A 27,850-nucleotide genomic window follows, 5' to 3' on the forward strand; every position below is an offset into this window, starting at 1 on the left:
ACACAGATGGAATTTATACTCATGCAAACTGGCTTAGTAGAAAGTGTACAAGATTTAATGTCAGGTCATCCATTTCCCATCCTCAGCTTTATCATTCCCAGTCAATGGGACCTTGAGCAAAGCCATCTCACCTCTGTTCTTCTGGGTCTTCTTCCATCAGAATATGCTAATCATGCTCATGTCACCTAGCTTTTGTGTAGAATTCAGCAAGATAACTATGAAATGCCAAGCACACACACTCCATGTTCAAGAAATATCAGCTCCCATTTTGTGCAACATTTTCCAGAGCTGTTTAGCTACTTGAAAATTCCCTTTCCCTGCAAAGCCTCTGGTGTTTTCCACTACATCCATCAATGCCAACCTCTAGCCCCTGGCCATCCTCATGTCCTCCTGCTGTTCTCACATCTGTGGTCTAAGAGAATACAAGGGTTTCCCTTAAAAAAACATATTCAGATCCTCCCACAGCCTGTGTCCTCACACATGGGCAACTGAATAAATAATTCAAGGCCACCCCTGGTTTTCCTAACTCCTTTATTTTTATCTGTCTTGCAAACACGTGTTGACTGGGTTGTTTCAGTTATCTGACAATTGGCCATGGTATATTGGAAATAGTACTGGACAGAAAACCAAGAAACCTGGGTCTGAAGTCTTTGTGACCTCATCCATTCCCTCTGCCTTTGGCCTCAGTTTTCTTATCTGTAAGCCAAAGATGTTCTAGGCTTTCTCAACCAAGGTTCCTCTTCTAAATTTTAAGACATGGAAAATGATTTGAGTAACTATTTCCTCATTTCTCCCAAAGATGGTATATAATAAGTACTATTTTAGTTTCAGAGGAGACAAGTTAATTCATTATATACAATGGATGCCTTGGAGAAACATTGTCCAACAGGATTTGCTGCAATAATGGAAATATTCTATATCAGCACTAAGATTATAGCCATTAGCCAACTGGGGCTTGAAATGTGACTGGTGTGACTGAAGAATCAAATTTCAAATTTTATTTATTTTTAATTAAATTAAGTTTAAATAGCCACATATGGCTAATAGCTGCCATATTGGACAGCACATACTTAGAGCTTTAAGCTTTGATTTTCATGAAACCCAAGTAAGAAAGATGAGCTCTCGCAGCTTTGGTATCCTGCATGTCTATGATTTCATTGTCTATGTTTGTGTATGTTTATGTGTAGATATAGGTATCCATGAAGACAAAATGAATGTGAAAGGTAGGAAACACATACAATTCCTAGATGTGTAGGACAGGACATCATACATTTGCTTCAGCTGGATGATGATTTGTTCAGTCATCCAAGTGTTTTTGGGATCCTGGGATGTATCAAGAATTCACTGAAACTCAGGTGGCTTTATGTGTATCACCCACAATAAAACATCTAAAGGATATAGAAAGAAAGAATGAATGACCATCAAGGTCAGCATGGTTCCCGAATTCATCCCAGAACATTTGTAACCCCAGTGTCAGTCTAAAGCCAGTGACTCAGAGCGTCTATGCGGGGATTGTGGTCATCCTAAGGGAACTCTGCCTTCATTAGCAGTGCTAAGGAAGTCTCTCTCTCCACTCCTACTTTTCTGCATTTGAGTATATTTGTATAATTGTTATTATTGCTACTCCAAGAGTAACTTATGTATTTAAAATATGTAGAAAATTTAGAAAACCAGAAAGAGTAATAATAGGGGGTGGGATCAATCATCCTATATTCCATTGCCCAGAAATTGCTGCTGATAATATTTTGTTTCATAAGGTTATTTGAACATTGAGATATTGCTATAGATTTAGCTTTGGATATGACTTTTTCATGTAATACTATAGCTTACACACTTTCCATGAAGTTGCATAATCTTTATAAATATTTCTGCAATAACTGCTTGCCATTCCATTAAGCATATTAACCATGGGCTATTTAATGATTCTCTTATCGCTGAATATTAATATTAGTGTGCTTGCAAAATTTCCACCTACATATGGTTTCATATTTACGATGATAAGGCTGAGAATGCAAAACCTACAACTTGAAGGTCTGCACTAGGTTAACCATGAGTATTAGCACATGCCTAAGTGACTGGTATCCATCCATCCAGCCATCCATCCATTCAACTGCTTATACTGACCAACATTATAAAATAAGTTGTGTGCTGTGCCGTGTGAAATAAAAAGGTAGTTATTAGATATTGACTTTGTCCTCAAGGACCTCAAAATCTATTGGGAGAAACTCTCCTGCATGTCAAAAAAATGTCTTCACAGAGGAAATGATGTCCAAGGTGAACTTGGAGGAGAAACATCAGCCAAGTGAAAAAAGTCTGCAGAGGGGATGTGGGTAACACGACACAACATGATAGGTAGACAGAGCTTATCGTGGAGAGAAACAAAGCTAGAGTGAAGCGGAGGATAGTATGAAAGAGCATTGAATACCACATTATAGGGCATTAGGGGATAAAATCACTGAAAGAGGTAAGCAGGGGCATGACTTATTTATCTTGAGGTTTGGGGATGATCTCCTGTCGGCTGTGTGGAGGAGGAACGGGGAGAAACAGCACACTATGATGCTCACAAGCACACGGTTCCTCACTGTGTGAGCCCAGAGGCATAGTGAATGTCCCTGCGAGGGGAAAGCCATAAGGCTTCAGACCTGGCTTCTCCATTGCATCCTTTCAGGTAGCCAAAGCACAGAAGTTCTTCCAGGAATGATGAAAGAGTTATCATCAGGACCATTGCGCTTTGAGAAATAATGGGTTGTGCTGGGACATTTCTCGACATCTTCCCAAGATTTTGTTTCCAGTCCCTCTGCAGAGGTCACTCAGATTTGCAGTTTTCGGTTCACAATAAGACAGAAGAGGACTCATTCCTCTCCCTTCTCCACAACTGCCTCATAAACAGATGCCAAATCTGGAAAATGAGTAGGATCCCAGAGACTCTGTAGCCAAAGGAAGATTGAATCCAGATACACAAGACACAAGTTGGTAGGGGAAGCCATCCTAATATTCCACTTCTGGGACTGGTCCCATTGAGGGATTGGCTAGCCCCTTGGAAAGCCGCTAAAATGAATTAGATGGCATGGTAGAGAAACTGCTTTTGACTGTAAAATCGAGGAGTGACTCATCCGTCCACAGAATGTCAAGGCTGGACGGTTCTTTAGGCATCTTTTAATCCAGCCCTCTTATTTTCAGATGAAAGAACCATGCCGTCTTCATATTTAATGCCTAAAACACAAGATAGTGTCTGGCACATAGTAGGTACCTGATAAATGTTGTAAAAGGAGTAAACTTTGAGAACAAAATGAAGCAAAAGATTTTCTCATAACTACGTTGCGAATCCTCAGTGGAGCTTCACATGCCTGATAAAATTAAAATTATTGCAGGTGGTGAGTCTTCAGACTGTTGACTTTGTGCTGCTAAAAATCAGAGAAATGTATACATCATCAGAACAGAAGCCGCTTAGGCTCAAACGAGGTTCTTGCTGGGCAATGGGGAGGCATTTCACTTACAGTTATTTCCAGAAGCCTTGGCATATGTAGGCAGGAAAGGGGGAAACACAGATTTGCTGTGTCCTCTGCCCCATTGACTCTGGCCTAGTCCCATCAGTTGCTCATTCAACTGTTCCTAAGTCGGTGCATTTTCCCTCTTTCCTTGGCCTCCTAGAGAATTGGGATCAGCATGTGATCTTTGCCTGGAAGGGAGAATCCTGGTGCAGTATGCTTCCAACGCCTCATCCCCAATGCCCTGCGGCCCATCAGGACACTGGAGCCCTCGTGAAGCAGAAGGTAAGCCAGGCTTCTGGAAGCTCATCGACAGGTGGAGTGTGCAAAGAACAGCTCTTTCAATGTATACGGAGTTTTATGATTTTTATGGGTCTTTCTCATGTATCATTTGATTAACATCCTCCTGCAAGGTTAGTAGTCAAGCACTCATCCATTTGACAAATACTTTTTGAGCACCTGCACTATCCTAACATGTTATTCTCATATTACAAATGAGGAAACAAAGGACACTAAGATATTAAAGAAGTGCCCAAGGCCACACACCTGATACAAACACAGTGTCTTGGGGGTATTTATACATCCTTCAGACCCCAACTGCTTGGAGTTACAAACAAAGTCACTTTAGAGTCAATACATATATTTTGGGGCTTCAAGGCATCAGTGGTCTTTGATTCTTCTGTTATTTCTTAGACTACACAGAGCACTTTCACATGCGTTGCAACTATTCCTTTTAATTTCTTCTATATACCCTCTTTTTGGGATCTATTTACCTGTAAGACACATAAAGGAAGTGCCTTATGATTCCCACTATTATGGGTTCCACCTACTATCAGACTCTTCCCTGCTCAGGGGTGTCTCTCAGGCTTACCAAGGAACCAATGATCTCTGTGCTTTCTTACATCATCATTGAAATTAAGAGAAGAATACCTTTTGCCAAATGCTTGTTGTCACACTTTTTCACTTGGCCTCAGAACCAGGCTGGCAGAGGCTCCATACTTTCCTGTTAGTCTTTCATCTCCCCCTCCCTGGTACTCAGGGATGTACACATAGACCCTGCCCCCACCCAGTCCTTCTTGCTCCTCTGCAGGTTAGCTCATGCCAGCAGTCACTGGGTGAGGACACTATTACACCAGTGCATCAGAGGGAGCGGAATCAGTCTTCTCACTGAACGCCAGTGAGAACTCCTCCGCTATCCTCTATATTTTTAGAAAGAAGGTTGAAAAGAAAAAGCCAGAGATAGAATAAAGCAAGGGGGAAGGATCAGAGAGGAAAGTGAAGTTGAAAAACGACGGCACTGCACTTTATTTTTTAAAGTAGCTTAAAATAAAAATGAGAGTCAAACTTGGGAAGTCTAAACAAATCCATCTGGAATGTAAAGCAAGAGGGATGTCTGGGAAAAGCCCTCAGTTCAGCCTCACAGAATCACAGGCTGTCAGACCTGAGAGGGATGCCTGGGGTCATCCGGCCCGGGCTCCCCCTAAGTGCAGGAATCCCCTCTATGTGTGTCCTCACTGAGGTTCCCTGGTGCCTGTTCAAGCTCCAGTTTTTTAGAAAGTTCTTGAAATCTACAATTGTAATTTTTCCACCCAAACTAAACCCACTTTGGGTTGTCACAGAGAATGTGACAACACTTTGCATGCTTGTGTCTAGTGAGCCTGTCTCACTAGTGACCAACACAGGCACTATATGCTGGGCACTGTCTTGAGCACATGGGCAAGGCAGTGCTGAGTGTCTGCTAGGGAAGTCAGATAAGTAAATGGCCAATTGCCATTCAGTGTGAACAGGCTTATGGTAGTAGATGTACCAAGTGGTGCTGGGGCCCCGTAAGAAGGGGACCTCATGCAGAACTGGAGACTCAGTCTTCCCATGAAATATCACAACACTGTGAACAAGGTGCATCTGAGAATGTGAAAAAGTTTCATATGTTCACAGAGTGGCTGTTTTCTAAATCTAGTTCAGAGGCTTATGGGGTTCCTGGAGACATTTATAGGGTATCCTCAAAGTCAAAAGTATTTTCATAAAATTACATAAGACATCATTTGCTTTTTCCACTCTCATTCTCTCCAGAGAGTCCAGTGGAGCCATCTGATAGACACATGACATGTGATGTCATTTGTCCTCTGATAGCTAATGGAACACACTCTTATGTATTCTTGAATTTTTAAATTTCTTAGCTTTAGTTTATAATACGGAAGCTACTAATAGATATAACCTGCATAAGCAAAAGTTCAGTAAGGCTATAAGAGTTTAAGTAGGTTCAGAACATGTAAAACAAGGTAGAGGTGGCAGAGGTAAGACAGATGAGATGGATAATGGCCAGGTGAGGACGGGTTTGGATTCACACCAAGGGCAATGAGAAAACCATGTGCCTTATGAGGGCATGATATATGGTAAGACCTGCATGTCATGAAGATTGCTCAGACTGCTGTGTGAAGAAGAGATCAAGAGGATTTGGTCGCTAGAGGAAGGGAAGCAGCAAGGTGACTGTTGCCAAAATCCAGCTGAGGAATGATGGTGGGCTGGTGAGGTCGGTGGCTGTGAGAATGGAGAGAAGTTTATGGAGTTGAGAGGTACTTGGAAGGTAGAATTAGCAAGATTATCCCCTGAGATGTCTCTGGCTAAAATTATCTTGCTTTGTTCTACCACTTGTTTGAATAAAATTTCCAGACATCTCCCCACACCTACATCCAATGCAACTATTAGTTGGTGAAGTTTGCTCCTAGTTTGTTCCTGACCTTCTTAAAGCACGATATGCAGAATGGAGTTCAACTGGAGGCACTGAGGTCTCTGGTTCCCTGAACCAATTCGGAGCTCCAAGGAAACCCAGCAGCCCTGGGTTTTCCTCCTATGTAAATTTAGTACATGTGGGCCAGGAAAAGACACAGTTCTTTTTTTAGAGCATCCTATTACAGTCTCTGTGATCCTTTTGGCTCAGACCCTTTTAATATCCTTGAAGAAATAAACTTTTCCATGAGCCAAACTCTGCAATTTATTTCTCAACTCATTCTCATCCTATTTATCTTTGCATGTTTAAGGTTTTGGACTTCCCAAACTAACTTAAAACTCCCAAATTCGTGAGCAATGCCAGGCATATCTGTAGGGTTGGGGAAAAAACATGGGGAGTGCAGGAGAGGGAAAGGAGGAGGATTGGACCATGGTCTCAGCCCTACTATTGATGTACTCTGTGCCCTTGAGTGAGTCACATAGCTTCTCTGAAAATGGCATTGTATCCACAGAATGAAAAGTTGAACTACAATATCCTTTCCAGCTCTAGTATTCCATGGAGCTGTAACTTCTTTTCATATAATCCCATATTAACTAGCAGAAGATTCTTCATTTAACAAATTTTTATTGGAAATCTACTGCATTTCATTAGTTTCATTTCAAAGAAGGTAAATACAGTCATAGAACGGCTTGCCTTTGTTCGTAGACAGTGGTTGCACTCCTACTTCTTGAGCAAAAACTGTATTTCATACATGAATGTTTTTGAGATATTTGATGCCATGTTTTATCTGTAGCCTATAAATTAGATAAATATATATTTCTTGATCTGACTGACTCAAATCCCAGTTAAGATCACTTATGCAAGTGTAAAATAGATTGCAAGCATTGGGTTTTCCATGAGAGATTAGCACATGGCACTAACTGTTTTTATTTTTTCTCATTTGTGTGTTTTCTCTATTGTTCTGCCCAGAATATTTCAGGTGTGCTTAACTATTCACCTGGAAAAAAGCTTGGCACCAAGTTTTTATAACTATATTTGTGTCAACAGCTGCAGTGTATATATACATAGATACATAACGGGTGCCTGTATAGCGCTTCACAAATGTAAATGTAGATCAGCATGATTATGTATAAATATGTACGTCTATACACATGTATGACCTTATTTCTAGTGGACAGTTTATATAAACATGTAATTTTTCATTTAATCACCATATATACAAAAGGATATCTATTAATAATGAAGTAACAGGGCTTTTACGCTTAGTTCTCTTTTCTTCTTTGTTTATTCTTTTCTCCCCTTCCACCCTTCCTCCTCCCCCTTCCTTATCTTCTTCCTTCCCTTCTCTCTTTGTTTCTTTTCTTCAGCTCCTGTCCTTACCTTGCAACTACATGTCCAATCAATCTCCCAGCTGTGTTCACTATTCCTCCTTAGGAATTCTGACTTGCCATCTCCTTGCATGCTTTCTTGCAGTTCATATATTGTCTGCATTAGTCCAATACTCTCCTAACTAGTCTCACAAGACTAAAAGCTCCCTGAGAACAGAGATCATGTTGGCAAACTTATTCTCTTGGAGCCTAGCCTACCTCTGGACACACACCTGGCACTGAATAGTTACTCTTTGAATGCATGGAATGAATGGGTGGATAGATGGATGGATGGATGGACGGATGGATAGATGGATAGTGTCCGTGTCTCTAAACAGTGGTTTTTCTTTTCTTTTCTTTTCTTTCTTTCTTTTTTTTTTTTTTTTATGGAGTTTCACTCCTGTTCCCCAGGCTGGAGTGCAGTGGCGTAATCTTGGCTCACTGCAACCTCAGCCTCACAGGTTCAAGCAATTCTCCTGCCTCAGCCTCCTCAGCAGCTGGGGTTACAGGCATGTGCCACCACACCCAGGTAATTTTGTGTTTTTAATAGAGATGGGGTTTCACCATGTTGGTCAGGCTGGTCTCGAACTCCTGACCTCAAATGATCTGCCTGCCTCGGCCTCCCAAAGTGCTGCGATTACAGGCGTGAGCCACCTCACCTGGCCAACAGTGGTTTTTCTAAAAGGCGACTCTGATATCACTCATTTGCTTAAAATTTCTCAGTAGCTCTTCATCTATTTCAGTGTAAAGCTCAGTTTCCTCCTTAATGTGGTATACAAGCCACTTCACAATCTTGGTTCTACTTAGCTTACCAGCCTCAGCATTTGTTGCTCTACAATTGCACTCAAAATCATAGTAATCTTAACTTACACTGTCTCCCAACTGTTCTCATGCTTGAAATACCTCCTCTTACCAATATTTTCCTTGTTAATACCTCCCTACTTTCCAGGACAGAGCTAATATATTTATGGGAATCTATTAATGATCTCATCCTATTTGAGGTTTACAGCAACCCCGAGGTAGGTAACATTACAGTAGGTAACACAATGAGAAACCCTATAACTGATATTTTAACACAAATTTCATTCCTTCAAAGCCTGGCACACTGCCTGGACCAACAATATCATACTCTACTCCCTGCCAGGGAATTTCTGAACCATCTGAGTCTCAGTTTCCTCTTCTGTAAAATGAATTTCATAAGACCTGCGTCACAGACTTAGTGCCAGCGTAAAAAGACCTGAGGCGTGTAATGTGCTTGGCACAGTGCCTGCACATTGAGGATGGTCAACTCATGAAGGCTGGCATTATTAATGAGGTTGCTGCTTTGGTTATGGTTACACTCAGTGCCTCTAGGGACTCTTTTTTACATCTAAGGGTTTGTCTCTAATAACCAGACAACCACAAGCTTTGCTAAGATTTCTACTCCTGTTTACTTGCTTGAGCATAATGACCAGACTCACCTTCCTGTCCTTTGGAAGCATTTGGTCCCTCTGTTGATTAACAAGAAACTAGGGAGGAAGGATGAGCCAGGCAGATTTGTCATCTTTGCTCTCCTGTGGCTTCCCACCACTGACAGTCATTTTCTCCAAGGAAGGGAGGAAGATTACTTCATCCCTTGCTAGTTGCAGGAGAAAGCCCATGGTGGAATGTTCACCTGGCACCCACCATCAGGAAGCGTGCCTTAATGTTCCATGCTGTAACTTTTAACTCGATGTTAACAGGATAGAAGGTCCTTCCTTTAACATATTTATTTAGCATCCGCTATGTGAATATTCTATGGACTAGGCACACTGTATTAAGCAAAGGCTACATGGCATTGAGTGAAGCAGTGCTCTTTAATAGAGACAAAATGACAACGATCTTACAGGATTTTGATGACAGTCAGATGAGTTAACTAATAACTAGGAGATGTGTTTCATATACCGTAAAGTGCTGCCTTCAATGAAGTTGACTGAATGAGTAAGTGATACATGTGTGTCAACATCCCACAAAGTTAAGAGAGTCAGGAACTCAGTGTGTTGGAAAGCAGACAAGAAGAAAGGCTTCAGCTAGGTGGGGAGTCCTACTTGTGTTTTTCCCCTAAACTACAGGTTGCTTTGAGCCAGCAGTTGCTGCAAATAATGAATGAAACTAGCCAAGGAGAGATAGAGGAAATCTTGTAATTAAATCCATCTTTTCTTGCTCTGATGCATTATATCTAAGAAACCTCTGTGTATTTTCTCACCCCTCCTTCTCTTTTCCTCTTCTCTTCTCCATCTCCACTTGGTGGCTTCTCTCTTTCCTTGGCTAAGCAGAGGCAAGGAGGTTAGAGGTATTTACAGCCTTCACTGGCATAGTTTTTTCACTCCAAATAACTTTCTAGTATTGACATTATAGTGATTCCTGTTACCCTGTAACATTACCACAAAGCATTTTTAAGCAAAGATTTTTTTTTTCTCATTTGCTTCAGAAAGGTCTAGGGTCACCACTACCCTCCCAACCAACCCCTGATGCTGAAGAAAAAAAGAATGTGGCTAGGTGGGCATGGGGACGCATGCCTATATTCAGCTACTCAGGAGGCTGAGGCAAGGGGATTTGAGCCTGCAATGAGCTATAATCAGACCATTCCACTGCAGCCTGGGCAATAGAGCAGGACTCTGTCTCTTAACTTTTTTTTTAAGGTGTCTAGTTGGACAACTTGAGGTCCTTCGTCTTACCATCTGGTCTGTCTCTCTCATGAGGCTCCCTTAAACAAATTAGAGCCAATCACTACATTGAGTCCTGGTTCTTTTTCTCAGTAGTGCAAGGAAGAGCTCTCTGGGAGTCTAGATGTGATCTCAGCAGAGAAAAATTCAGAAGTCACTGCAGGCTGAGATCAGTGGGGATGAGGCATCATCTCCCTAGGGAAAGAGGAGAAGAATCCCTCCTTCCTTCTCCCTGCTCCTCACCCAACCCTCCCCTTCCTGAGTGAGACAGAGTGTGGAGAAGCTCAGTGGTATGGAATGACCGCATGTAGAGAAGGGGAGGAGCAGAGATAAGAGGGCTCCAAGGCTGCCTTTCAGCTCTGTTGTTCATGGTTCTAGACAGTTTCCTCCCAGGTCCTCAGTCTGCAGGGTGGATGCTATTTATGCTCACCTATTCTTTGCTGGTCTGGGATGGGGTTAGGATTTCTGTCAGTCCAAGTAGGTTTTACCAATGGCAGTAATACCACAAGGATTCTAATTTATTCTACTGTCCCCTGCATCCAATAGGGAGAAGAACAAAGAATACGGATTCCAAAATGAAACAAAATTCAGTTCCAATGCTGACTTTTACACTTCAAGTTGTATGAACCTGATCGATTCACTCTATATTTGGGAGCCTTAGTTTTCTCACCTCCTAAATAAGTCCTTGCAAGAATTAAAGAAGTTCAGGGGACACAGCGGGTGTTTAGCCAATATGTACCCTTTACTTCTTTTCATCTTAGGCTGCACAGCCTCCTAAGTGGAAGATGAGGAAGGAAAGTTTGAACATTGACTCGGTAGTGAGATGAAAGCAGTTTGACTGAATGTCTGGTGATTACTCTGAAATCTGTATTGCAGGGGTGGGGATGAGATGGATGCTGTGTGTATAGCAGATTCACCAAGGCACCAAGAACCTTCCTCTCCTTTTCCCCTCTGTCTAAGTTCTAGTCAGGCCAATTTCTCCTGGGGTCCACAGGAAACTCTAAGGATCAGAATAAAGCTCTTTCCTCAAGAACTCATTCCCTCATCTCTTCTGCGTAGGTCATCCTGATGTTGAACAGCCCTGTAAGTCCAGTGTCCGCACCTGGAGCCCAAATTCAGCTGTCAACCCACACACGGTTCCTCCAGCCTGCCCTGAGCCTCAAGGCTGCTACCTCGAGCTGGAATTCCTCTACCCCTTGGTCCCTGAGTCTCTGACCATTTGGGTGACCTTTGTCTCCACTGACTGGGACTCTCGTGGAGCTGTCAATGACATCAAACTGTTGACTGTCAGTGGGAAGAACATCTCCCTGGGTCCTCAGAATGTCTTCTGTGATGTCCCACTGACCATCAGACTCCGGGACGTGGGTGAGGAGGTGTATGGCATCCAAATCTACACCCTGGACGAGCACCTGGAGATCGATGCTGCCATGTTGACCTCCACTGCAGACACCCCACTCTGTCTACAGTGTAAGCCCCTGAAGTATAAGGTGGTCCGGGACCCTCCTCTCCAGGTGGATGCGGCCTCCATCCTACATCTCAATAGGAAATTCATAGACATGTAAGTGCACTCTCTGAATAGGGAGTTTATTAAGTGGGTGGGTTGTGGAGGAACGTGAGGTGGGTCAGAGAGGCCTGGACAGGTGGTTCATCACAGCCAAGACTCATTCTATGGATTGTAACCCATCATTGGGTGTATATTTGTCTTAACATGGCAGAGTTGATATCATGGGAAGAGCAATAGGAAAGGAACAATTAGACCTGGATTTAGTGACAAATCTGATGTGTGACCTTAAGCCTCATAAGTCTTTCTTTATCTTAGTCATTCCAATAGTAAATGAAGGAGAGTGGATGAGAGTAGCAGTGAGAAAATCATTTATTACTAATGAAAGTAGAAGAACCGAAATTTGCTAAGGATTTTCTTTTTATATTAAATTGAAGACAATTTATGCATTTTGATTGCTTTTTCAGTGGGTGAATTGGGGGTGAAGTTATAGTAGATTGGCTGGGGGTTGGGCAAAATCCTAGGTATTTGCACAAAAATTGTGCTGGAAAGTGAATATCAATTTTAACAGCGCTTGTTTTTGTCTTATTTCCTGAGGCAGAACAGTGGTTCAAACCCATTCGATCCTTAGGGCCTTTGCAGCTTTAGGTTTCTGTAACTCTTTTTGGATGCTCACTGCTCTTATGTGAAGTAGTACTTGTCTTTCATACTCACTTCTTGGCCAGGGAGGTGGCGCACGCCTGTAATCTCAGCACTTTGGGAGGCCGAGGCAGGCGGGTCACCCGAGGTCAGGAGTTTAAGACCAGCCTGGCTAACATGGTGAAACCCCGTCTCTACTAATAATACAAAAAAATTAGCTGGGTGTGGTGATGTACGCCTGTAATCCCAGCTACTCGGGAGGCTGAGGCAGGAGAATCACTTGAATCTAGGAGGCGGAGGTTGCAGTGAACTGAGATCACGCCATTGCACTCCAGCCTGGGCCACAAGAGTGAACTCTATCTCAAAAAAAAAAAAAAATCACTCACTTCTCAAGCCACCTCTCTATTACTTCTTCCCCAAACATCCTCAGAATTTCTGTCTTCGGAGGAAGACCATTTTATAATGAAGCCATTAGTGCTTTTCCTGTGTACTAGAAAATGGGCTAAGGTCTTTGCATCTTTTACTCATTCCATCCTCTCCACAACCATAGCCCTATTATTCTTATTTTACAAAGAAGAAAACTGGGGCTTAGAGATGTGAAGTCACTTGTCCAAGATCACACAGTTAGGAAGTGGTGAAGGTAAGGATTGGAATTTCGTTCTGACTCCTAAGCCAGTTTACTCAACTGGTGCTCAATTAAAGATGTGATTCCAACTTCTGTTTTAATCTACAAAAAGGATAGAGTCTTCGCCATCTAATTTGGGTGTCAATGGTTTCTATAGGCCTTTTGTGGCTCTTTATTTGGTTCTAAAATGATATAAGACAATCTCCACTCTGTCTACTTGAAAATATTCACTAAGCCAATCATTAATGGAAACCAAGTTCTAGAGGAAACTTTTAATCTTTTTAAAGGGCAGAACCACTTTCAAACACTTTACCAGCACTTCCTTTTACATACTAGCAATTAATGTGCACATCACAGGCAAACTCTTGCTAATTCTTTGAATCAGAGATGAGGAACAGCTGTTTAAGGACTCAGAAAGAGCACTTGGTTTGTGTTTGAGAATGTACTTAAAATTTAAAGGATAGTCTTGCCTTAAAAATATTCCATAACCCTGTCTCTTCCATCTCCTCACTTGTCTAGAGTGGTAGAGTTCTATAAATATACTTCCACTTAAACTTTCTTTATAAAACAATGGAGGGAAGAAATAATAGATGTTTTAAAATCTCAGTTTAAACTCCGCTTTCATTTTTTTTGCCTCGAGTTATGAGCCTATGAGAGCTGCCATGGGTTGAAGTGTGAAATGGTGAAGATTAATCTGAATAAATGAAAGAACCCTTAGTGATTTAGCTTAGTTCTATAATCAGCAAAATCTCAGCTAAATCACTAACTGGCTCTACCCTCTTAGGTGAGTCACTTGTCCTTTCTAGTCTTCCGATGCCTCAACTTTGCATGCAGGAGGTTGCACTAGATTAATTCTTTTCTCTCTCTCTCTCTTTTTTTTTTCTTTCCAAGACAGAGTCTTGCACTCTCACTCAGGTTGGAGTGCAGTGGTGCGATCTTGGCTCACTGCAACCTCCACCCCCCAGGTATAAGCAATTCTCCTGCCTCAGCCTCCCGAGTAGCTGGGATTACAGGCACGCACCACTACGCTGGGCTAATTTTTATGTTTTTAGTAGAGGCAGGGTTTCACCAGGTTAGCCAGGCTGGTCTGAAAACTCCTGACCTCGTGATCTGCCTGCCTCAGCCTCCCAAAGTGCTGGGATTACAGGCGTGAGCCACTGTGCCTGGCCAGTTCTTCTCAATTTGGATTGCACATTTAAAAACTGGGACATTTAAAAATTGCCTGGGTCTCACTTGTATCCCATCTCCACTCTCCCCCCAGATATTTATTTAATGGTTAAGAATAAGGCCTGACCATTAGAACTTTTAAAATCTCATAAGGTGATTATAATTTGCAACAAGTTTAAACAAGTTTAAAAACTAGTGCACTTAAACAAGTTCTCAAAGTGTGGCCCCAGACCAATGGCATCAGTATCACCTGGGAACTGAGAAAGGCCAGGCTCTCAGGCCCCAGTCCAGCCTAGTGAATCAGAAACTCTGAGTGCAGGGCCTCTTCAGGTAATTTGGATGCTAGTTAAAGTTTAATAGCCACTGCTCTAAATTATCTCCGAGGCCCAGGAATCTCCAAATTCTCTTTCTCTCATGCAACTACTTGCTCAATTCACAAATATATACTGAGAACATTCTATATGCCAGATTCTGTACTGGAAACAGTATTAGGATGACTCAGACCAGTCCCTTTCCTGAAGGCACTCAAACTTAAGTGCTGAGCTCCTACCCACTTTGTAGAAGTGCCACGTACTGTGCCAAATCATCAGTACTGAGGTCGACACTCTTACGCACAATTTGTTCTTTCATTCGCTCTCCAAATATTTCTTTAGTCCCTACTATGTGACAGGCACAAGAGCTAGACTGAGGCTTTCATCGGCCTCCCTCTTCGAATCTTTTGTGTTTCAAGGAGTTTATTGGAGATCTGGGCTGGGATGGGCTGGGCTTCCTGACCTGAATGTTCTCTGAGACTGAAAAAAGAGAAACACATCCTTCCAAATCAACCTACCATTTCAACTCCTTTATCTCTTGGTAATTTGAGTTCTGAACCCCACCACAAATACCTCTTTGTGTGTGTATGTGTGTGTATGTGTATTTTGCTGCTTTCACATTTTTTCCATATCAAATAAATTGGCTCTTATACAAGTTCTATATAAAGACTGTTTTGGAGAAAAAGAGGAGAGGGAAAAAATGCTTTCTTTTTCTTTCCTGACTCAACCCCTTACATGATTCCCTTTGACCTTTGTCTTCATTTTTTTTCTCTCCACAAAAATATTTATTCTTTCTGTTATCTACACTGGAGATAGTTTCCCAAGGTATGACAGTGATGAAGAGAGAGCCTTCTGTGCTTACCCCATGGAAACTTCTAGTAGACTGATTAGTTTTGGCCAGGACCAGAAAGAAATGTGGAACATCTCAATCTCCCTTAAGTGGAAACCCCTCTATCCAATGAGAAATGACACTATCAGAAGAAAGAGGACCAGTGCCAACTCATCATATGACACAAAGACACACTGCATCACCTATTTGGACCTCAGTTTCCATATCTGTACAATGAGAGGCCAACACATTAAGCCTTTCTCTATGGGTAGACACAGAGAAGGTGTCTGGGGTAACAGGTGATTCACATACTTTTTTGTAGTAAAAGGAATTCAATAGGGATTGTCTGTAAGAATCAGTACCCAGAGGAAACCTCACTGGCTCTGTATGCCCTACTGAAATGTGGACCACAATAATAATGACAACCATTTAGTAAGTATTTCCTCTGCTTTAAGCACCTTACAAACACTTCTGAGGTAGGTGAAAAAGCTTACATTCAGAGAGTAGTTAAACTAACCTCATACAGCTAGTAATGACATAGACAGGCCTCAAACCTAAGTCTAATTCCAAATTCCACCTTCCTAACCACTACCCATACTACTTCCTACTACAATAATGTAAAGGCAGAATTTTAGAGCTGAGAAATGCATCCAATCTGGCCAAAGCTCTAAATATAGCAAGTGGAAGACAGGCTTACAAGTCAGAGGCCACTAGTCCACAGTCAGTCCCTGTGGCCCACCCTTGATGTCTTGGTGTCCAATAACACAAATTACACAGGCAGTTCTTTATGCTTCTGGCTGGGAAGAAATAGCAGGGAAGTATCTTTTTCTCTCCTTGACTGTCAAGTGCTTCTACACTGAGCACTGTGCTCCTTGGCCTATATGGAATCTTCAGATTTCTCCAAGAAGTAAATACTCTGGACAAAACTAAGAAAGCAAAGTATAAAGCAAACCAGGAACAGTGAACAGCAGCTCACTCTCGTTATCCATCTACTTATTGGTCTGTCTCATTCATCCATCACTTCATGCAACAAATACTCACTGGGTATCTATTAGGCACTATGCACTATTTTAAGAAATGGTGATCCAGTGGTGCTGAAAGCTCAAGGTGCTCACAGTCTATGGGAAAAGAGAGGGACAGGCAAGCAGTGTCATTGCAGTAAAATAATATTCTGATGGAAGAAACAGAAACACAGAGGTTTCTAACCCAAACTTGGATGAATTGAAGTCTAAACTTAGAACTAGAATATCAACTCCCCGAGGGCTAGATTTTTTTCCTGTTTTTCTCCTGGTGCATTCCAAGCACCTAGAACAATTATAGACACAAGGTAAGCACTGAGAAAATGTTCTTTAAATGGTTCTGGAATGAAGAATGAGAAGGAGTTTAGCATTTGAAGAGAAATGGAGAAGCCAAAATGTACTAAGCTTGTACTATGTGTCAAGCACTAACTAGGGACTTTACATAGATAATCTCACTTGATTTAATCATCCCAACAACCCCACAATGTAGGTGGTCCTATCCCCAGATTATAGATAGGGACTGGAAACTCAGAGAAGGAATGTGGATTATAGTTTACAGCTATCAAGGGGCAAAGCTGTGGTCTGTAAGTAGATCTGTCAACTCCAAAGCTAGTGCTCTTGATCATTCCTTCTCTGGTTGAACAAGTATGTTTGTTTATGCCTCTGTCTTCTTAGGATCCTCAATTTAGAGCTAGAAATATTCTTAAAAGTCATCTCTCTCGACTGGCTTATTTGTGTATCCTAATTTAGTCATCTATTCTTCTCTCACATTCAGACCTGTAAAAGCTTCCAACACAATCTATATCTATTTTATCTCACCTCCTTGGCATTCTCAGTATAATTCTTTGGGGAAATGAATAGACATAAGGAAAGGAGATGTTTATATGATCCGGGTGGACATTCTTGTGAGTCCAGATTTTACAAATCAGATCCAAATTTTTGCCTCTGAACTCCAAATGCTTTGAATACCCATCAGTTAGAAACTTTAGTCCATTCATCAATTCACTTGCTCAGCAAATATTTGTTGACTCCCAACATGAGCTTAACTACTTTCTAACCTCTAGGGATGTGATAATGAATATAGCAAGAAAAAGTTTTTGCTTTCATTGATTGTTACAATGTAGTTGGGAGAGAAAAAAGAAGCATGTTATTATATAATATCCCAGTTGGAAAAGATTTAGTGATTTTTAGATAGGTGGTCAGGAAAGTACTCTCTGATGAGATGACATTTGAACAGAGACCAGAAGTGTCCCCCAGTAACTTATAATGAAAGCTAGCTGAGCTGCCATCCCTGGGATCCCAGCCTGTTTGGAATATGAATTTCTTATAACATGATCCTTCGTCCTTGATCACAGTTTGTGTTGTATTATATTTAACAGTGCTTGTGGTTTTTCCTTCACCTGGTTCATATTCTTAAGTACAAAATTTATGACACTTAAATGACACAATAGGGGCTCCATAGATACTTGTTGAGCATGTGAAGAATAAGTCAGCAGTAGCACAAAGTGGGCTCTCAGAAGATGTGTCTCTTGCTTTCAGATCTTAGTTATAACATTGATATATGATGCCATATTAAGCCTCAGAGGATTTGGAAAGTTTAGCCCAAATCAGGGTCAGGTGAAGGCACAGGTAGCTCTTACATGCTGTTTCTATGGCTCTTGAGCTGAGTCACCACTTTCTTTCTTTCTTTTTTTTTCCTAAGCCTCATTTCTTTTTATAGCTCTTTCCGTTTCTCACCCTGTCATCCATCCTTTGTTCTTGTATGTATTAATTTATTCATTCATCCATCAACTAGTGAAAATCTAATATAATCCATGTTAAGTAATACTTGTCCCATTTAACAAATATTTATTAAATGCCTGTTCTGTGCTAGGAATACAGCCCTGATTAATACAGACATGATCTCTGGCCTTATGAGCACACGGTTCTAAATGAAAAATGTTATACTGCAGCATGAAAAGTGTTATGGTGTGAGGAGCACGGGGGGCAGAGGGGCTGTGAGAAAACATGGGAAGGGTGTCTAACCCAGCTTGAATAGGTAAGGAGGGCTTCTTGGAAGAAATGACATGTAAACTGAGACTTGAAGGATGCATAACGGCTGATCATTGAAGAGGTTCACCACAGTTCAAATGGTCGAAACTAAGCGGATGTTCAGCCTAGATTGATAAATGAATGAATGAATAAATGAAGGGAGGAAGGAACAAGCATACTCTATGTCAGAAGGGCATGCTCAACCACAGATCAAATGTACAGCTTTGAGATGGAAATTGTATTAATTTGGGATATCTATCTACTTCAATTCTTAGATATACTTCAATCTTTTTAGCTGCTGTACAGTATCCCATGGTATGAATGTGCTACAGGTAATTTAGCCATATCCCCTGGGCATTTAGGTCACTTCACACATTTTTCTGCTGCAAGCAGATGTTGCAGTGAGCATTCTCGTACAAACAACCTTGCAGGCACATGCATGCGAGCATTTCGCTAGGGTCAATACTGAGAAATTGCTGGTGATAAGCTATGGGCCTTTTTCATTTTAATGGACACAACCATGATATTCTGGGCAGGTGAACTAGCTTCCACCCCACAAGCAGTGTGTGCCAAGACCTGCTATTCTGTATCATGACTTTTTATTATTCGGCATAATGAAAGTGTTTTTTCTTTGCACTTTTTTGCCCACTTTGATGGGAAAAATATGACTTCTCATTGACATTTCTGTTATGTGCTCTTAAGTAAGCATCTACTCAAGTACATTTACTGGATAATTGCATTTCCTGTTCTATGACCTGTCTATTCATATCCTTAAGATGGGCCTCATCTTTAATCTCCTTCACACCTCAATTTCTCATTCGTTAAATTGGGATTTCAATGTCAGCCCTATTGCATATCCATTAATGTTATCAGAATCCAGGGTGAAACAGGAAGTTAAGAGGGAAATAGCATTTATGCAGAAGTTACTCTGATTCTTCTTTTATGTATTGATATATTTATCAAATGCTGATTTAGTACAATCCCTGTGCTGAGAACCATGACACATTCTGAAGATACAATAGGTAACAAAAACCAGCCCAGTTTCTGCTCTCAGCAGGGCTTAAATTTAGTTACTGTGTTAACCATCTTCACATTGCTAGTATTACTTGTAGCATTTACTACTGGTAGCACTAACATTACTGCCAACAATAACTACCATGTAGTGAAAACCTCATATATGCTCAGTACTTTTTTATAAGTCTACCAATGATGTTTAGGTATTAGCATGCCTGACTTCTTAGATGGAGAAGCTCAGAGTATAAGAGATAAGGTCATTGATTTAAGGTCCCCCACTTAATAGATGGCTAAAGCCAAGTTTTATATCCCTTTGCCTGACCCCAAAGGGTGTGCCTGGCAAGATACAGAGCACAGTCATTGTCATAATGACTGACAAAGGACAAGATGGTATCTTGATGGATGGAGAAAATGAATACTAAAATTAGATCTTCTTATTTCCAAAAGCAATAGAATAAACACCAAAAAGAGGAGAAAGCAAAATTTTTTATTGTTTTTTTGAACATTTCAGCAGACGAGGAGGAGGAGGAGGCTTAGGAACTGTGGATATGGCCAAACCAGCATGATTTCCAGTAACCTGTTGCTGAAATGCATGATTCAGGCTGGACCCCTTCCTGAGCAGGGCCTTCTCCCACGCCTGCTCAGCATGGTTTTGCCTACATTCTGATGTCCCACCCACCAGAAGAGATGAGCAGCATCAGTAGAGAAAGTTGTTTTTCCAAGCCCAGAATGAATACCACTGCTCTTAGCTCAGGCCAGGGGAGCACACAGTCAGCACAATCTCACTCCGGTTCTGGAAACCAGGCATTATCCACCTATGACTCCCTCTCATCAATCTTGGCCAAGTATTTCTCAGAATGAAATATGGGTTCTGGGAATATTAGGATAAGCAAAAGGGCTTAACAAAATCAACTGATCTCCAGGGTCAGCAACAGCCATAGAAGTGCTATCTCCAAGTGCCTTCTCAATTTTGAAAGGGTGAAGGGCTCCTGTTTGGTGCTAATACCACCAAAATTGCTTATATAAACTTTTATAGAGTACTCTAATGCACTACTAAACTTTGTAGTAAGTGAACCATTATAGGTTCTCTTCTACAGATGGGCAAACTGAGACCCATAGAAGTTAAGAATTGAACAGATAGCTCCATTGATAAATTTATTCATTTGTTTGTTTCTACATTTATTCACTCGTGCATTTAATAGGAGTGCCTACTGCATGTCAATCTTTGTACTGGGAGTGTAACTCTGAATCTTATAATCTGGTAGGAGAGCTGAATAATAGCACACATAAGATTATAATTACCAACTGAAGAGTATTATTATAAGAGGTTATAATAGAGTATACATCCCCCTTAAATTAAGAGAGAGTCTGTAGTAGATGAGTAAAGAGAAGAAGGGGCCAGACTATTATAAAAAGACAAAAAATAACAGATGTTGGCAAGGATGTGGAGAAAAGGGAACTCTTATACACTTCTGGTGAAAATGTAAGTTAGTAAAACCTCTATGGAAAAGAGCATGGAGATTTTTCAAAGAACTACAAATAGAACTACTATTTGATCCAGCAATCCCACTCCTGCGTATCTACCCAAAGGAAGATAAATCATTATATCAGAAAGATACCTGCACCCATATGTTTATCACAGCACTGTTCACAATTGCAAAGATATGGAATCAACCTAAGCATCCATCAATGGATGATGGGATAAAGAAAACGAGGTACATGTACACAATGGAATATTACTCAGCCATTAAAAGGAATAGAATCTTGTCATTTGAAGCAGCATGGGTGGCACTGGAGGCTATTATCTTAAGTAAAACATCTCAGACACAGAGAGACCAATACCTCATATTCTCACTTAGAAGTGGGAGCTAAATAATGTGTACACATAGACATAGAGTGTGGAGTGACAGACAATATGGACACTCAGAAGGGTGGGGGAATGGAAGGGAGTGGATGATGGGAAATTACTTAAGGGGCACAATGTACATTATTCAGACCATAGATACCCCCAAAACCCTGACTTCACTCTGCCATCTATGCATGTAATAAAATTATATTTGTACCCCATTAATTTATACAAATTAAAAAAAGAAGGGGCCAGATTATGAAGAGTTTGTGGCTCATGTTGAGTTTAGATTTATTCACTATGAAATAGAGGGACTAAAGCAATCAGGTCTGAGATTTTATAATACTGCACTGGTACTCTGTGAAGAAAGGATTGAGGAAGGGTGAGTGAATCCATTTAGGGTTGACTGCTGAAGTCCAAACCAAAGATGATGATTATTTGCATAGAAAAGTGAATGAATTGGAGGTATGTTTTAAAGGTAGAACCAACAGGACTTGGTGATAGATTGGATTCAAGCAGTTTAATAAGAAGTAGCTGTTTAATGACTCTCCAATTTCGGGTTTGAGTATCTGGAATGAGGGAAACGTTATTTCCTGAGATAGAGGAATATATTTTAATTTATTGTTTTGTTGGGCATGGGATAGATCAAGAGTTCAGTCTTAGACATATTGTGTTTGAGATGCCCATGAGGCGTAAGAGAAGAAATGCTAAGAAGGCTGTTAAACATGTAGGACTGAAATTGCTCATGGCTGAACCGGAACTATTGCCACACAACCCATGTCTACTTACAACATGGTAAGAAACCTCTCCGCAAAGTAACAGAATCTTTTTCCATAACCGTAAAATTACTATCTCATCCACCATATTTTCTATCCCACTTATCTTTCAATGAATCATTAAAGTAATCTGCTCAATCCTGATGCCATCCAAATAGAAAGAAAGCAATACTCTATATGGAAAATTGTGTGTAGTTAACATAACCCTTCCTGGTTTAGAATGATTTTAAAAGGCTTTGAGAAGGTGTTTTAAATGTATATTTGAATGAATTATCCAAAATGCATTAGGCCTGTTCTCCATATAATGATAGGAAAAATGTAATAGATCTTTACAATGGACCTGACACACTTCTCATTAATATATAATCTCAAATAGATATCTTAATGTCCTCAACAGATTTTTACCCCCTTCTATAAAAGATTCTCAGATAAACTATGTAACAGGCCCACATACACCCAGCTGGTAAAATAATGGATTTGATGACTCTAAGCTAGGACTATTTGTGTTGTTATACAAGTGTAATACAAGTGTAATAATTATATCCATCATTTATTGGCTATGTACCAGGCATTGTGCTAAGTGCTTTAAAAAGTTTTTCTTATTTAATCCTTTTAAAAAATTCTTTGAGCTTTTATTATTAGTTCCACTTTACAGCTGAGAAAACTAATGTTTAAGGACGTTAAGAAACTTCCCTCTGGAAGAGTTAGAGGTGAGATTCTTAGCCACTTCAACCTTGTGCCTCTTATAAACATGCATGAATAAACTTGAGTGGAAAGAAACTTCCTGGCATGCAAGACTGTTGGTTAGAATTGAGATGATTCTCCTCAGAAATGATCAGAGCCTAGACATTGAAGTCAAGTTTTTTAAAAAGCAAGGTTATAGATAGAAAAGAAAATGAAGGCCAAATACGGTGGCTCATGCCTGTAATCCCAACAATTTGGGAGGCTGAGGTGGGAGGACTGCTTGAGCCAAGGAGTTCAAGACTAGCCCGGACAGCATAGAAAGACCCCATCTTGACAAAATAATAATAATAATAATAACTCAGCCAGGTGTAGCGGTGTGTACCTGTGGTTCCAGTGACTCAGGAGGGTGAGGGAGGAGGATCACTTGAGCCTGGGAGGTCAAGGCTGCAGTGGTGAGCCATGATCGTACCACTGCACTCCAGCTTGGGCAACAGAGTGAGACCCTGTCTCCAAGAATACAAAAAGAGAGAGAGAGAAAATAAATGTTGTTACCTTGGAGAAGGGGATGATGGGTCTTAATCATCCAGCTGCACCACATTGCTAGAGGAAATGTGTCTATATCTGTCAGCAGAAAAACAAATAGAGCAATTGTTATATGTCCAAATATTTCTATAGATGTCTATGGATTAATAGTTTCATGACATATTAATATCAATTCTGAGAGGGAAAAAGAAGTCTGTGTGTATGCAAGGAATGCTAGTTTCTACTCTATTCAAGAGGTCTTGTTCTGCAGAACTTCACAGAACATGCTACTTTTCTCCCAGAGGTTGCTGGAATGCTTTATGTAGTCTATTCTGACATTGTTTGAAAAAGGTACCCTGTTTTCTTATCACATATCATAGGACTAACATTACTGAGGAAGCTCCTTTGGAAAATGATGAGTTAGTGAAATCAGGTTGCAATGCGTGTCCTGGTGTCACCTACTACTTTGTTATTTTCTGTTCACCCTGGGGGTAGGTAGGATGGACTAGACTTGGTTGTGCTGCTCCAATTCCTGATTTTTAAGAAAACAAATAAATGAAGAGGAAAGAGAAGGAAAATAACAGCTGTCAGAGCAATTACAGATGTGAGAAGAAGGGAGGAATTTATCTCACACTGGGCATTGGCAAGAGGAGTGGACAAAATCTATTCAGTCTGTGCTTGGAGACGCTGAGAATCATGAGGGCAGGTCTTGGTGGGTTTATGTTGTGTCTGTTAAAACACAACCTCAGACACCACTTTAGAGATGCTGAATTTGGAATCAGGAGATCTGACTCCCACACCAGCACCAGCCTTGCTGTGGAACAGCTTTCTTGCATTGTTTAAGCTTAAGTTCCTTCCCTTGGACAAAGTGGGTGACTGTCCATATAGTCTAACAAGGAGTGGTGGGAAAAACTGATAAGATAATAGACTTGCAAGAACATGATGCAATCTAGTGAACTGTAAAGATTTAAACATTCATGATTCTTTCTATTGTTTGATTTTTCACTACACTTGTTCTTGGCCAGGGCCATGATACAGAGTATGTGTAAAAGGCAAACACTCTGACACACACAGACACACACACATCAAGCAGTTTCCCGTAAACTCTACCAGGAGTTGCTATGCTTCAGTGTTGGGTTAGAAGAAGGAAAAGATAAATTGTACTTTAACCTTTGTAACTGAGCTAAAGAAAAAATAAGAGAGAAGACACACCATGTGCTGGCCCTGGATCAGGAGACCTGGATTCTAGTACTGGTATCCTGAAATTTTGTTGTGTCCTTGATCAGGTGGGTCCCCAGCTGTGGGCCCAAGACCCCCGTCTATAAAATAAAGGGGTAGGTCATAGCTCTGACATTCTCTTCAGATTATCCTTTAGCTCTCACCTGCACTCAGTGCATCTAATTAAGTAAAGACGGAGGCAGCAGGTTACATGTCACGTTGTTAGTAAGTCTGAACTTTGAGTTTGGGGGCTGGCCATCTAGATCTAAAGAAAGCCTCCAGGCACAGTGGGACTCTCAGGACTCCACCTAGACCCAGCCTCTCACTTAGGACTTACAAAGCTCTTCCTTTGAGACAATTTCAAAATGTTTTGGTGCATTTTTCCTGGATGGCATTTTAACTTGACACTGAGATACTAGAGGTGGAGGCTGTGCAGTATCTGCCATGTTATTCTCTATCCTTAGCTTCTTGTGCAAGGCCAGACATCATGTAGATGGTCAATAAATGCAGATAAATGAATGCATGCATGCATGAATAAATGGATCAGTAAACCCTGTGGTACATCAATAAGTGGTCAGAAAATCATGATAATACACATCATATCTGGTATATTGAAGGTCTTTCTTTTAACGTCTAAGGTGGATTAGTTACTAGAGGATTGAAAGGACAAATGAGAATCTTACAGCATGGTCACTGCTCCTCTTGGGGCCTCAGCTTTCTTATCCTTAAAGCAAAGGCATTGGGCCAGAAGGTGTAATTCTGTGTTTCATTTATTCAACAGGCAATTATTTAGCACTGTCTGTGTAACAGGTCCTATGGTGGGCAGTGAAGATAAAGCAGTCAGTAAGGGACATACTAGCCTTTCAGGAGCTTAGTCTACTTAATGTGAAAGTAAACACATAAACAAGTGATATCTAACAGTGCAAAAGCTGTTATGTAAAGGGCAGCACATGGGCTAAGAGCTCCTCACTCAGCTTCACAGGTCAGTGAGAATCTCCTGAAAGAGGTAGCAACTGAGCCAAGGCAAGAAAATTTAGCCAGGGAAGGAAGGTGAGACTGCTTGCTCAGGGTGGTGGCTGAGGGTAAAATTTCAAAAAGAGAGTTTGAGCAAAGAGGCCAGAGAGGTTGACAGGGGTTAGATCATGATGGTCCCAGAGTTCATTGCTGTAAGGTCTGGACTTCATCCTGAGAGTGGTGATGAGCCATTGAGTGTCTGTAAGGTAAGAGAATCTCTTCATTAGATTTGGTTTTAGGACATCTCTTTGGCTGTGTGTGTATGTCTGGATAGAAGTAAGGATGGAGGCATAGACCATAAATGGTAAAGGAGGAAAAGCAATGTTGCCAAAATGGAAGTAGATGATGGCACTTGTCTATGGTGGTCAAGTGGAAATGGAGAGCACCGGATGGGGCTGAGGGATATTAACGGGATAAAATACTTGGATAACTAATCAAAAGGAGGAGGCAGTTGAGTGTGTTATGAAAGATGCATGTGTTACTGGCATCACTGAAACACACAATGAATGCAGCTATAGAGGCATATTTGGGTTGGGATGAAACAAGGAGAAGGAGTTCAAAAGTGCCTTCCAGTTGCTGGCCTGTGAATCAGAGGCAGGCATACAGGCAGTTCACCTTCAGCCACAACATTTCTTTCCTATGTAGAGATGCAGGAGCAATTGAAGCATACATGTGCATGTTTGCATGCATGTGTGTGTGTGCATGTACGTGCATGCATGAGTACCTGCACGCGCGTGTGTGTGTGTGTGTGTTGGGAGCAGGCAAACAAAGACCTGTGAGACCACCTGTTTTCATCATCCACTGATTCTCAAAGTGTAGTCCAATGTTCTAAAGAGGTCCCATGGGGGATCGGGGGTTAATCTTCCATAGAACTAATACCTATAACATTACAAGACTCAGGCTTTGTTTTCTACCCAGGATTAATCATTCACTCATGGGCTTTAATACAAGCCAGACACCACCTCACTGTGCAAAGCAATGCCAGCTCCCCTTCCATTCTGATGCTGGCTTTTACATTCTTGTTGTCAGAGTGGAAACTAGGTTTTTGCCCCAGTTTCAGAATCCTATGAAGTGAAAAGTTTAGAAACTTCCATCCAAGGATGTTAGTCAAAAATGCCAGGACAGCTGGACTCTGCAATTTATTTGCCATATGACTTGCGGCCATTTATTTCCCATATCTGGGCTTTAGTATCCATCCCACAATAAGAAACTTGGGGTAAGTGATATTCAAAGTCATCCAGCTCTGATTTCTACATATTTGTGTTTCCTTCTTGAGCTAAGCTCTGTGTATACGAAGTCAGCCTCCAAAAATTTTAAGCAGAGAATTTTGAGATGCTTGAACTTCTTACTGTCTAGGAATTAGACTGAAAAACCCTCAGACCTGGAAAGAGCATTGAAGATCATCTATGCCGGGACTGACACTTGACATAGGAGAGAATTGAGCTGAAAGAGAGGAAGCCACTTCTTCAGAGTCACACAGCCATTCAATGGCGGAACAGAGAATTGAACTTAGCGCTCCTAATTCCCAGTCCAGGTGTTTCTTCCCCTATGTAACAGAGTGCTGGACATTGGCCAGACCTTGGGAGTCACATTTGAACTCAGCTCCCTCTGATCATAGAGAAGTCTCCCTTGTTTGCTGGGAATGAAATCTTAGCTGACATAGTAACGTCATGGCAGCTGGTGCCGGTGATGGGGTTGGTATAGGAAATGAGAGAACGCATTTGGCTAAGCTCAGGGTTCATGTGACCCTCCAAGAGGCTTCATTTCAAAACAAACTCAACTTTTTAGGTTCAAGTTCTCTCTCCCATCAGAAATGTGACTTCCTGCTTCTAAGAAGCAAGGCTTACAAAAGGGCTCAGAAGACTTTGTGGACATCAAATAGCTCTTACAAAATAGCGTTTTGATGAGTTAAGTGTAAATGAATCAGAAACATAAGGATTACATTTTCCCCAATTGCACATGGGTTTCAGAATTGAGCGGAAATGTAGTTTGCTAACTGCACGCTGGCTTTCATGGAACTCAAGCCACTCCTGGGAAGAGTAAGGGGAGAGAAGAAAGAGAAGCCCAGTCCCCAAATGGTTTTAGATGTGGTGCCAAATTCGAAAATGCTGTTGGGTTTGCCCTCTGCCAGTAATAAAATTGCTGGCCACCCAGAGAGGCCACAGGGAGGAGAAAGGAGATGGCTTTCCTTACTGGCCCCTGGTCCTCCACAACTGTGTTCGGTTAGTGCCGCTCAATCACCAGCTGTCACTGGGGCCCTCCGCTGGACTCCCTGGCCCTGACTTGGCCTCGATTTTCACACTCTGCAGCGTGCCTTGTTTACCTCCAACTGTATCTGGTGTTTTGGCTCCCAGAGTCCTTGGCGACTGGTCAGCTTGTCGCAAGCC

General features: G+C 41.3%; 1 protein-coding gene across 1 annotated transcript in view; it reads left to right on the forward strand.

Annotated features, from left to right (window-relative positions):
* The window catches only part of PAPPA (pappalysin 1), a 247,286-nt gene that overhangs the window by 70,053 nt on the left and 149,383 nt on the right, over positions 1 to 27,850 (forward strand). The window contains exons 6-7 of the mRNA XM_003264052.4: positions 3,652 to 3,773; positions 11,327 to 11,825. Coding sequence (XP_003264100.2) covers positions 3,652 to 3,773; positions 11,327 to 11,825 — 621 coding nt within the window. The remainder of the gene's footprint in view (positions 1 to 3,651; positions 3,774 to 11,326; positions 11,826 to 27,850) is intronic.

The sequence above is a fragment of the Nomascus leucogenys genome, chromosome 8 (assembly GCF_006542625.1).
Source record: "Nomascus leucogenys isolate Asia chromosome 8, Asia_NLE_v1, whole genome shotgun sequence".
Lineage (NCBI taxonomy): Eukaryota > Metazoa > Chordata > Mammalia > Primates > Hylobatidae > Nomascus > Nomascus leucogenys.